The sequence below is a fragment of the Hippocampus guttulatus genome, chromosome 8 (genome assembly GCF_054856545.1).
Source record: "Hippocampus guttulatus isolate MCC_2025c chromosome 8, RoL_Hgut_1.0, whole genome shotgun sequence".
In the NCBI taxonomy this organism is placed as follows: Eukaryota; Metazoa; Chordata; class Actinopteri; order Syngnathiformes; family Syngnathidae; genus Hippocampus; species Hippocampus guttulatus.
The window spans coordinates 8,763,931-8,777,250 of record NC_141268.1 but is presented as its reverse complement, the minus strand read 5'-3'; the positions used below and the strand labels follow the sequence as shown (position 1 = coordinate 8,777,250).

General features: G+C 40.9%; 1 protein-coding gene across 1 annotated transcript in view; it reads left to right on the top strand.

The window, feature by feature from the left end:
* The first annotated feature begins 837 nt into the window (after positions 1 to 837).
* The window catches only part of sema3fa (sema domain, immunoglobulin domain (Ig), short basic domain, secreted, (semaphorin) 3Fa), a 71,557-nt gene continuing 59,074 nt past the window's right edge, over positions 838 to 13,320 (top strand). Inside the window, exons 1-2 of the mRNA XM_086117758.1 lie at positions 838 to 1,158; positions 4,908 to 5,056. Of these exons, the coding sequence (XP_085973884.1) occupies positions 4,945 to 5,056 (112 nt within the window). The 5' untranslated portion in view covers positions 838 to 1,158; positions 4,908 to 4,944. The remainder of the gene's footprint in view (positions 1,159 to 4,907; positions 5,057 to 13,320) is intronic.

Here is a 13,320-nt window from a genome sequence, read left to right as displayed (position 1 = left end):
AAGCGGTTCGGAAAATGGATGGATGGATGGATATAAATATACAGGTGTGTGTGTGTATATATATATATATATATATATATATATATATATATATATATATATATATATATATATATATATATATATATATATATATATATATATATATATATATATATATATATATATTTATATCCATCTGGATATAAATATCCATATATTTATATCCATATATATATATATATATATATATATATATGGACTTCTCATCCTCACAAAAATCGTGTGGTTATCGATTGAAGTAACAGTGTTGAGATTGAGAATAATATCTCTGCAGAAAGATTTTAAGGACTGTATGTAATTTAGGAAATAGGTTTCTGTCCCCAAACACATTTGAAGAATTTGAATTGAATACAACTTTACTGTCAAATGTGTTGTACGTATGTGTAACAATACAGCACAGATGAAATTTCTTCCCTCTCAACTTAAAACAAGAGGAGCGCTGCGGGTGTCCGCATTGCCATCAAAAGAAAAGTTGACCAAAAGAAAAAGACTAAATAATACAAGACAACACATGAGACACGGACAGTCGAATTGAGAATCACTCCAGAGACCCAAGTATATTTATAGAAACATTTAAAAAAATCATTTGTCTATAAGATGTCCTCTTTCTGGGAGTTCGATTCGTACAGTAAAACACACTGGAGTCTTCTTATGTTTTTCATTTTGGGGTGGGTACGGAGATAGGTAGGTGACCTCCCCCATGGGTGTGTCCACGCCCGGAGGGGAGTGAGGGGGTGGAGAGGGTCTCCTCTATCCACCTGCGCACGCTGCTTCTCAGCCACTTGAGCAGTGGAACACCCTCCGCGTGCCACCCTTCTTCCTCCTGGATCAACTCATTTGCTTTCTTTTGCATCGCCCCGCCGCTCGTGGAAAGTACACAACTATTAACGGAGAACACAACTTCACACGGCCAAGTTCAACTAAATCCAGAAAACATCATTTTGTTCTGCGGCCGGAATAACCGAGCGGGATCTGCAGAGGACCCAGACCGGATCGCGCCTGCGTGCGCCCGGGCACAGACTCTCCGAGGACCCCCGAGGGCTGGAGGGTTGTTCTATTTTTTTTTTTTTCGCACGGCTTCTTTTGCGACCAGCATTGGACCTAACTAAACACAGGGTAAGAGGACAACAAGAGTGAGTCGCTTTTCTGCATGTTACGTGTTGTGAATCGTGGAGTTTGGAGACAGATGCGCCTTAAAATCAACACTAGACGTCCTGCCCACGCGGAGAATATGCAAGCACGTCACGCAATAAATCATATTCATTTTACAAGTAGAGTCCTTTATTTGGTCCCCGTGAAGCCTTTTGATGTTGATCCTAAGCAACAGGCTCCTGCGTTTTTATACTGCAGGGCAATAATACGGGTACAGGTGCAATTTACAGTTGACTCATGTATTCCAGAGCTAATTACGCCGTTCTTCGATTTAGAGGCGACGTAAGCGGTTTAAACGTAAGTGGTAATGCGTCGCAGTCGGTTCATACAGTTGTAAAGTCATATTAACGGTCAATATTGATATGTAAATATTGATAGATTTAATTAAAACCATTAAGTGCGGTGGCAACTGAGCAGCTGTGCAAACGAATTAATTGCGCACCATTTGTAACCCGGAAGTGTCGAATATCCAAAGTGGAGTGAGTTCAGCAGCTCGTTATCGATGGATTGCCAATCAGTGTCGTTACACGAATTTCTACATAAGCCATATGTGCCGTTGTCTAATTAGTGATTACGAATGCGATCGTAAATTAAAGTCAAAATTACAGTGACGTACTTTTCTCAAAACGATTATTATTGATAAATAATGAAAAACAGTACAGCAATAACTGTACGATGATGTAAGCCTGTTTTTACGCGTTTGTGCAAATGAGCAAATTGTGTCCAGTTCGTAACATCGAAATGTCAATTTCGGGCGCCGGTAGCGCCATAAATCATACGACGCTAATTCGTGCGTAAGTCAGAACAGGACGTTATCTATCACAATACAGTATGTGTAAAGTCATTCATTACAATACTGCTAAAGTTTTACAAATATAAAACAACCTGAACTAACTGTCTATTGTGTGCTGTTCTTAATCACAAAATGTCCCACCGCAAGACGTTTGTAAACTGAACAGTCTTTTACTTTCAGTACAACTAGAAACGATACATTTGTTCCTAAAATGTCAAGGTAAAAGTGTCCTGTTCAAGCAAACCGTGAGCCTAATTCTAGGTTTGAGGCAACATGACTTTTGAGAGCTGTTGTTGTGCCCATTGTTCTCTCATTCCTCCACCAGTCACCAAACCCATCTGTCCTGTTTCCTCCCCCTATCTACTCTCTGTTCCTGTACTCTGTCTTTACATCTCAACCAATTTGCCTCACAGTTTGTGGTTTATGTTCGTCTCTTCATTTTGCCCACTGCTCGCTCATCTGGGTTTCATTTGGTTTTCTTGCCGTGAGAAAACTTCTGTTGCGAATTGGCATTATAAAACAAACAATTGACTTGACTTTGTAGCCTCAGTGGGTGACATGTGGTGCGTGTACAGAACTCAGAGCCAGGTCACTTTTTTATCTCGGTTAAAGGTCTGCCTTGGAGTTTTGCCTCAGCCCTCGGCTCGGCGTGGAACTTGATCTTAAACCCTGACTGACAGATTGACCTCAGACTCGAGATCCGTGCCTCGGTGTCTCTGTGTCTCTGTGTCTCGGTGTCATGCCAATGTAAATTACAGCTCCCACTGGTGAGGTACGCTTGTTTTATTGTCTCCTCGTCCTCCACTGGGACTTGCCACGCAGCATTTGGACGCCATCCCAACATTCAACTGCCTTGAGTGTGGTGGATCTTGCAGTGGAGCGCTTCTTGCCACTATGCTTGTTAGACTCAAAAGGAACAACTGCAGTTAAGAAACACACAATAAAACAAACAATGAAAACACAACTGCACTTGCTTGATATGTTCCTCAGCTTCAATGCAGCAGGTTTGTTTCCGTATGCGTGCGGGGCGTCATGCAGAGAGCAGCGGGAAGCGCCGTGGGTGGTTGGAGCGGAGAGAGGCTCTTTGCAAGTGAGAAGTTCATCCCAGAATGTAACCGCAGCCATTGAAACCCCAGACATTGGCAGTCCTCCACCTGAAGTTTTGAAAAAAAAAAATACACTGGTCATCAGCAACAAATATGCATGCCTGAAAAAGAAATTCATATATAGACTGTGGTTGAAACATTTACTGCAATGTAATTTCAAATGGTTAGTGATGTATTGGAATTTAAAATTAAGTTAATACGGTAGGAGAGTGATGTAGTGTTACCAGCATTAGCTAGAAAAAAGAAGTAGCAAAAAAATCAGACAAGTGGTTCGAGCATGATTGAGGCTTTTGAAGACTCAGGCTACTTCCCAGATGCTGTCAGAGCATGTAATGCTTTGGCTGATTTGATCACTGCCTCATTATAAATGTAAACGGCGTGGGCAGGTTGCACATAAAGCATAATGTCAATTTATGGAGAAAACCACAAAGTACATGTCCACTCATTCTTGCGGTGGCGTGAAAATAGGGAGAAATGCAGTTATCCCGAACTTCAGTCCTCCATTAGCTGACAGAGCTCGGTCTGGCGCCTCTAACGGGAACGTCTAAGGACTGAATTAAAGTGCTTGAGTTGATAAAAAGCCTTCTAAAAATGTGATGTACCCAATTTAAATGTACAGGTTTGAACTTTGGTATTATTTTGAATTCAAAATCCAGTGAAATCTTACAACATTGGACTTTACTTAAAAATGGCACTGTCTACTAGCTTTATTGACAATTTAAAATTTTGATTAATTTTGTTTGCATATTATAGTCCAAAATCTATTTGAATTTAAAAGATGTGTGTTTTGTCAAATATTTGGAGTTGTTTGGTAATGTGGAGTACAAGTACAGTCCCGTCACTATTAAAGTTAAAGTAAATGTTAAAACTCTTTCTCTCTCTCTCTCTCTCTTTCTAAAACTATGAGAAACCTCCAGCATTCGTTTTGCATGTTCTACAATTACTGCAGGTGAATCCGTGGTTGCTAAACAGTGAACATGTGGTGGTCCACTCTTCAGTACGATGTTTTTATGTCTAATTTGGAAAACATTGGAGGATACACCGACAAGACGCGTCAACCTAGAGAAAGGTTTTCCTTTGTAGTTTAAAGTCACTTACTTGAACTTACATGATCCCTTGCCGTGCACTGAGCAACGGCAGAATGGCAGGGTGTTTTTTCACTTTTGGTATCTGTGTCCTGTCGTAGCAGCGAGCTAGTGCTAAGCCAACCTGGGAGGGCTCGTCTCTCCGGTCAAACGATCAAGTTCGAAAACTCCGTGCTAGGACGGGGACAGAGGCCAACATTGAAATAACAAGAAAGACATTGATACAGTGCCTGTGGGTGTTATTGACTGATTAGTTAACAGTTTAATTTAAGGCTCATTAATTGTCTTAAAATTACCATACACATGTAAACAATTTTGGGTGACATGATGCTGTGCACCCCCCACATATTTACGATGTATATATATATCACAGGCATCGCCGTTCAAACATTCCTGCGACACGAGTACGTGCAATAAAATGCTCAATAATATGTTATGATGAGTTCGCACTCATATCCGAAAATTTGAGTCAACGTTCCTTTTTAATGAGCAAGTCGCATCTCAATTCGAGTCACCACTGAATTGTGCACAGCGCTACCGATACCTTTGATCACTGGGATTATGGTGATAATGAACTATTCAAACCAGTTTCATCTATCATTTATATCCAATTTACTGCACTTCTCAGGCACAACACGTGATTAAATAACGACTGCTAACTTGACGCAAGTTGGTGTGGGCCGAGGTACGGGGCTCATTGTTTGACGTCCATCCATCTCTGTCCCGCAGATCTCGGATTCTCCTCCTCCTCATTTAGAGAGAGACAATGTTGTGGGACAGCCTGTGCTGTCTGCTGGCCCTGCTGGCCTGTTCGTCCGCGGGGCTCCCTCCGGCCCTGGAGCCACTCTCTGCCCCCAGGATTTACCTGTCCTTCAAAGGTGAGTCTACATCGATGTGTTGGTGTGAAATGCTGCTATGTGGTCTATTTAGGGCTTGAGCAATCAGGCGGTGTGAAGGCCTTTTTGAAATCCCTATTTTTATGATTATGTTGCCTTTTGGTGGCACCCCCATGAAAATGCTCTGATTTATGGGTTGGAGGGGGGGGGGGGGGATCTAACCAATCTAATGAGGGAAGCGTATAGCATCATAGATTATGATCATTTTGAAGATTCCCCCAAAAAAGGGCATTATTTACAGTAGGATTGCTTCAACTTCTTTGGTGACATTATTGGTACCTGGAAGAGTTTAAGGCTTGACAACTATTTGTATCTGAGTGCAGCTCTTGGATGACCACTGAGATATTGCTGATGGTCCTTTTGAAATCTAAAGAATATGCTACACCCATCCATCTTTCTTTTTCTTTTAATGGCCTGGCTGCCATTAGTTGTCCAAACAGGCCTTTGTGTGGCCTCGGCTCCCTTCTGAAATCAAGTCCGATTTCACACTTGACTGAGCCCTCACTCAGGCCAACATCCAACATGTTATGAATGTTTGCCAGTTGCCACATGAGACCCTCTTTGTGTGTGTGTGTGTGTGTGTGTGTGTGTGTGTGTGCGTGTGTATCTGTAATGTTAAAATAGGCCTCAGTGTTATAGTGACATGTGTCAGACTACATTTCGTTGATCGACTATGGAGGAAAGTTGACAATTAATGTATTTTATTCTCATCGCTGTCCTGTGAAAATCATAATTTTTTTACGTGAATGGGATGTCCGAAAGGCGGACACCCTATCAATGTAAACATTGACCAAAAAATGACAAAATTGGACCCTGCCGCAGGACAAGCAAACTAGTTGAGACGAAATAAACAGAGCCTCTGTTGGGTGCTGCAAAGTCATGCACATAAGACGCGATTACTCAATAATCATTTCCCCCAAAATTGACAGAATTCTGCACAATCAATGAAATGACGGCTTTGGTCATCCGGAGTGGGTGTCACAAAGTAATTGGTCGTATGAATAGAAAGTATCTTACCACTATGTATGTTTGTGTGTGTGTGTGTGTGTGTGTGTGTGTATGTATATATATATATATATATATATATATATATATATATATACACAGTATATAAAATGGTAATAAATTATCATATATCATGATTCAATAATTCATATAGTGAGACTAACTCATAGATTACAATATCCTTTCAACTAAAAAATGTCTTCTTGCCCCTGCAATATGCAAAAAACTGTCACCAGATATTGCATAAAATCAACTTTTTTTCAGTCTAGCATCAATAGGTATCTATCTATCTATCTATCTATCTATCTATCTATCTATCTATCTATCTATCTATCTATCTATCTATCTATCTATCTATCTATCTATCTATCTATCTATCTATCTATCTATCTATCTATATGGGTTATCAAAATCTGTCCTAATTGTGGTGGCCTTTCTCATCTTACTTTGGGGTGAGTGGAGGGGTACATCCTGGATTGTTCACCAGCCAGTCGCAGGGCAAATGTAAACAAACAACCAAATTCACGCTCACATTTCCACCTATGGGCAATTTCTTTAAAGTCAATGAACCCATGTAGGAGGTGCCTGGAGAAAAGCTGCTCTACATAGGAAGGCCAGAACCGAGGTTCGAACCCCAAGCCCAGAACTGTGAGACAGATGTTGAACACATCTGTCTCACAGTTCTGGGGTTCATGATGATCATCGTGATGATCGGCTTTGTCGAAAACAAAATGAGCAAATATTTAGCTGGCCAGCCCAAACCAAAGTAATAAAATATGTCTTTGTTGGTTGTTTGGATTCAGTGTTGAAATAAGATTGTGTAAAATACCCTGAAGAAACATTAAAAATTTATTTCAATATTGCACCATCCTGTACCAACACTGACAAACCGATTACATATCAAGCACATTTATTTGCTCTTATTTCTTTATTTGTGGGCTCTTTAAGCTGGTCAATCCTTTTAAACTTTTTTTTTGTTTTTGTTTTGTTTTTGCCCTCTTTATCCCCCGCATCCTATTGTGTGTTGCTAATCGAGACGGATCTCACACGCCACTATTCGCACATTTACATGGTTGAAAAGAGATCCGCCCCCCCTTTTCATCTAATCAACTTCCATTTTGGTTTTTAATGAGTTTCCAACATTACTTTATGCATCGCAGAGCAACCTCGCATAGATTGAAATGCCCATAAGATGTGCGCTGAGTAATTGAATTGGCTTTTGCGCCACGCTGCTGGGAATAGTTCTTAAAGGCGCTTTTATTCATTTTTAATGAGCTAGTCGACTGAACTAAATGGCATGAGCTTTCACAATAGCTGTTTGTTGCTGGCTTCCTTATTTTTTTGTAATAAATTTGACATGATAACAGACTGAGTTTATTATGGAAATGATTTACATTTTGAGAATAAAACATTTGCCCCTCGTCTTTGCTTCTGAAATAACTCATGGAAAGGTTAAACGGTTATAGTAACGCATTCCACTTTCCGATGATCATTTGCATATTCTGACCGCCGGAAGATCAAAATATCGTTGCTTTTGGCACAAATCCCAAATTGAGACTCGAGAGTGTTTTGTCTTCGCCTTTCAAATCTTTGCACTCTATCAAAGCAACAAAAAAAAAGAAGAAAAAAACCCCCAAGAGGTTGGATACAGAAATGCTGAATAGTGTTTTATCTGGCATACGCACCGTATCAGTAGATCCCCCCCTCCCTTGACAAAGGATTTAAATGACAAAATAGGTCATATATTATTCTGCGTTTTCATGAATCTGCACTTTGATTGTGTCATTCCACTGGGTTTATATCTGATGTACATTTTCCGGAAACTCATCGTGTCGGAAAGCCTCAGGATTTGGAGCATTAAAATCTGGCAATGTTTGGATTTACACTGCATGGTTCAAGTAACACAATCCGGATACGCGCCTTGACAGAGGAGAAAAACATTACGGAAAACCAGATATCCTCATATCAAAATATGAGTGCAGTGTAAACTCACAGTTGACGTATATCCTGTTAACGCTAACTCATCATCAAAATACACCGATCGGCGATGTTTGCACACTCGTGTCTGCTCAAACAGCACAAACAAAGACATTAAAAACACCTGCTGTAAATCTTTACAACAGAAAGCATATTAAATATGGTCTAAGGATGCTACCGTATTTTCCGGACTATAAATCGCAGTTCTTTTTATAGTTTGGCTGGGGGTGCGACTTATACTCTGGAGCGATTTCTGGGTGAAATTATTAACACATTATTATATCATTTCACATGTTATTTTCACATTAAACTGCAAGAGGCCGCTCTAGACCTGTATTCATAAAACCACGATGAGTCTGACGTAAGCGACGTAGAAGAGGAAGCGCTGCATCTTCTACCTATGTTCTTGGTGTTGGATTTTATCAAATAAATTTCCCCCCAAAATGTGACCAATACTCCAGTGCGACTTATACATTTTTTTTCTTCTTTATTATGCATTTTATGGTTGGTGCGACCTATACTCCGGAGCGACTTATAATCCGGAAAATACGATACATTAGAGGCATAGACTTTACATCATCTATGTATATCGAAATATATACACTGTGTAAATCGGTATCAAATCCGAACTGACCAGTTCATGCCTTTATAAAAAGACATTCACAGACGTTTTTGTTTTAAAGTCAAAAAATCGTTCCTGCACCCTGATGCCCTTTTATGACATGCTTGTGGTCTTTTTTTTTAACAGCTGCGGCTGTTGTGAAAAGCGCCGTATAAATAAAGATGGGTTGTATATTGTATTGTATTTTATGACGAGGGCTCTTAAAAACCCCAAAAGCCTTGTCTGAAACCAACAATGATCACTGAGTCCTCGTGGCTTGCAAAACTTTTAAGCGAAGGCTGTTATTAAGTAGCGCCATGAGGCCACACAAAGGGGAAAAGGAATGCCCATTCAGCAGACGCGGGGAGTGATCAACAACTAAACTCGCTGGCGGTCTCGAACAAAGGTGCACATGCGCTGGCGTAAGGCTTTGTTGATGACCCTTCACATGAGATGACATGATGCAATCACAACTCGAAGAACCACACTGACAGGACTGATGTGCAGTGATGGAGGTGTATACCACAAAGAAAAAGAGCCTGTCTTAAGTCAGCTCCTCTGTAGTTACCTTGAAAGCAGCTCTATAATCACACACTATTTTAGTGAGCAGAGCTCGGACGAGGTTGTGACCCCCCGAACAGAAGCCCGTCAGAGTCGAGGTTAACTGCTTTCAAACCATGGGAGAGTGGCAACATATTAACAAGTAATAGCTTGTTACTCAAATCCTCGGGCCACATTTGAAAGTGTTTAGCGTTGTTTTTCCTTCCAGCCTCTTCGGTCGACAAGGGGAACACCTGGGTACAAGGTCGGCCCCGGTGAGAAAAGATCCCATTATTTGGGACTTTGCCCTTATGTGCTCCTCAACAGCCTTGAGATACGCTTAAGGCTTACTTTTAGGCCTAATACAGGTGGTCCTCGGTTTATGATGGTAACAACCTCTCAAGGTCAGAGAGAAGGCAGGAGAAAGCATGCGCGCTTACCACCGTATTTCATTGAGTTGTTTTATATTTATGGAGTTTTTCTTAAGACTGTAATGATGACTTTTCAAACTTTTTGCGCAACAGTCAAAAATGTAACTTTAACAAGACCCCAAAAAACATAATGAAAGATAATGTAAAATAAATAAATAAATAAAAACCATCTGGTTTCATAAAGTGTATGTACTGTACTATTTGTTGGATGTGTGCCTTTTACGTGTGAGCGTCTGGGTGTGAGCAGAGGTCTTCAGCGGCTCTTTGCAAGTGTTTTAGATTTCTGTGTTTGTGTTTGAATGTTTGTGCCGTTCCATCAACCGTGGCTCTTCTTTCCCACATGCGAGGACGTTAACAGTACACTGACCACAATATTAGGGACACCCGCACACTGAAAACTCTGCCTTGACTAAGGTAATAGAAGCAGATTTGAAGACGGTTTCTGTTTCATTTAATGCATCTTGTTGCAGGTTGCAGTGCTGCAATACCTCATAACATTGCCCCTTCTGTGTCGCGAAATTATTTGTTATAAATAAATAATAAATAAATAAAATAATATATATTAAAACAAATTTTAAAAATAAACAAATAGCAACTGTTGTTGCTATTTGTTTATTTATAATTATTTTTATTAAACATATTTATATATTTATGTCTTATTTCATTTTAATGTAAATTTTAGCTGTGTGTGTTCAATGCAATACATGTTTGCACTGTGGTTGAGAGAGGAAAGTAATTTCATCTGGGCTGTATGTTACACATAGAGCATATTTGACAATAAAAGCTGACTTGAAAAAAAATAAAATAAGAAAACCGAAACATCACAGACACAGATGTGCATGTGTTGTGCATGAAAGCAGCAACCAGACTGCTGACGAGATGCTAAATGCGGTCATTCCGTCACTGCATTGTTGTCCTAATCCATAAATCCTCGTGTCACTCAGTAATGCAATGTCATGTAATTGATTGCCCGTGTCATCAAGCAACATGGCCTGGTAAAGTATATCACACTTGCTAAACTCAATGAGACAGGACAACGAGTGACTGTGCCGCTGAGAGTAGATTGATATGACGTGCACTTAATGTACTGTGTCATCAAATCAAATTATTTTTAATGTCGTTTTAAATATTGTTAGCCTTGATTTGCGGTCGTGACTTGACGGTTAGTGTACATGGCTCATTTGTCAGCCCATTTCAAGATGCTGGTTACAACACTTGGCTTTTTAGTTTTAGTATTTATGATTGTCCTATGCTGTTTAGACAGGTACAATATGTCATAGTCAAATAGTGAAACTCATTTGTAGATTCAATCCACGCATTGAAAAGTTTTTATTTTATAAATAATTTGGATGTATATAGATTACAGCTAACGACAACCCAAATTTCGTATCTCAAGAAATGTTTATATCTGTTTCAAACTTTCATTTGAATTAACCAGTAATAGGGAAATGTCTTGTTTCACAAACAAACAAAAAAAAATCCTATTTGTCGCACCTCATGACTCATTCTCTGCATTGTCTAGTTTACCTCCACTGTGGCCTTCTACGTGCCAGCTTACATTTTTCTCCCGCCTCCCCAATTGGATTTGAGAGCACAACGCAAATGCCAGCCACCCTTTCACCATCCCTTGTCCGAAATGCATTCACATTCTGTGTAACCATAAAAAGGCTTTCAGCAAATTATTGGTCATGTTTTTTTTTTTTGGTACACAATGTTTCCCTTGCTGTTTTCCCCTGCCGGCGTTGCACCTGTCGGCATCAATACCGTGGTCCAAACCGGCCCCCGCTTTCCCTTCCATTTTGAATCCCCATTAGTGACTGCCAGAGCCCTAAAACATGCTTCCACACAACAACACGGTGCGGCTGTGGCACGCAAGCCTGCAGCAGTTATTACAAGACTTTGCTACTTTCTCTCTGGAGATGCCGCCAGAGGAAAAAGAGGAGGAGGAGGAGGAGGAAGTGGAGGGCAGCATCGCATCCCCAACAACCTCTGCTCTGCTGGATGCATGCTGTCAAACTATGATTATTCACAAGACAGAAAAAGGAGGCGACAGTGCTAAATATAGTGTTCCTTTTCTGTCTGCTTCTTTCTGGAGTTTTTTTTTCTTCACTGCCTCGGCAGCAGCATGCACCCACGCCTGTCGCTCGCTGGCAAGCCCTACCCGCGACACGGGTGCGCTTTTCTGCCAAGCTGAGGACAAGGACAAGAGGACGGTCTCTAAAGTCCCCAAGGGCTTGATGGAAATGGTTAACTGGGTGCGATGATGGCACATAAACAGGTGCATTTTGTTGGAAATGCCTGTACAGTGAAACTTTTTAGATGGAGCAGTAGACAAGCTTCATTTTGTGTGTATTTTTTTTCCCCATAGGCCATGTGTGGGCGGGGGGTGGGGGTTGTTTTGGTGAGCAGCCAGGAGACAGACAGACACTTTCATCTTCTTGCTGCCATTACATTTCGCTCGGATGGTCACTGTGTCTCATCACAGTGACCCTTTTGTTGTGGTCTAATGAAAAACAAAGAAGCTGAGGATAAAGGTCTCTTTTTAGTAATTTCTTCAATTCCCCGTGCACTATCCATTAATAACGTCATGAGAAATCATCTGCACGCCACAAACATTTGAAATGATTTACACATTTACAAACGAGGCATTTGAACTGGGGTGTGTCGACATTTTACATCAACTGCATGATTGGGGCCAACTTTGTCGAATTAGTCTTTAATTGGTTCTTTTGGGAGCTTGTGTTTGATTTGTTTTGCTGTGGCACCAATTACCTGAACATTTCTCTGTTGTGTAAAGGGAAGATGCTTTGTGGCATGCAGACATGTGATTGGCAGCTGTGTGTCTGCTCACGACGGTCCTTTTAACCGCTCAATATGTGGCAGACATGATAAAAATAGCCTGCGGCTCCACCGTGTTGCCTCAAACCTAATTGCAGCGACTCCCAAAGCCCAAAGTAAGCATGATTGTTTTTCCAAACCCCCTGTTACTTGATGCAGATTGTTATGTAGTCTGTGATTAACATCAAGCGCCTACAGGCCGAGAGAAGAGGAGGACCGTGGTTCCGGCAGTGAGTGTGAGGGGCGAGATGGTAATGGCTTTTACAAGAAGTGGTTGTCCTGCAATTCAAAGTGACAGACAAGCATAACGGGAGTCTTTTTAATATTCATAATCTAGTACTTGCGGTTATGTCTGTGTGTTTGCAGAGCCTGGTATAAAGCGCTTTCTATATATACTGTATGTGATGCAGCTGTGGCTCGGTTGCCATGACAGCATCTACCTGTGCATAGTTTTGTCTTACTGGTATGACAAAGTATGCCTTAGCATTGCGCCAAAGTTGTCCTGCTACTGAGGACAAAGAGCATGCTAATCCATGGACCTTAAGTTGAATATTAACGATATTGAATGAAGCTGTTTGAGCATTTATGTGATGTCCTTGATGTCCATTTGAAGAGTCATGCACGAGTACCTCCTCGTCCTCACTCGGAAGACAACTACCTGTGGCCTACTCGTCGGACAACTACAGCAAAGAAGTCAAGCAACATGATGAATGGGCAATTCGGTGCTACTAGTAACGCTGCTAGTGCATGACGTGTGCATGCTAATTGGGCTTAGTGATGCCACTAGTGTAGCACAGTAGTTTACTAGTAAGGTTGAGATGCATACTTGAAAGTCAAAAGTAGCACGAGTAGTG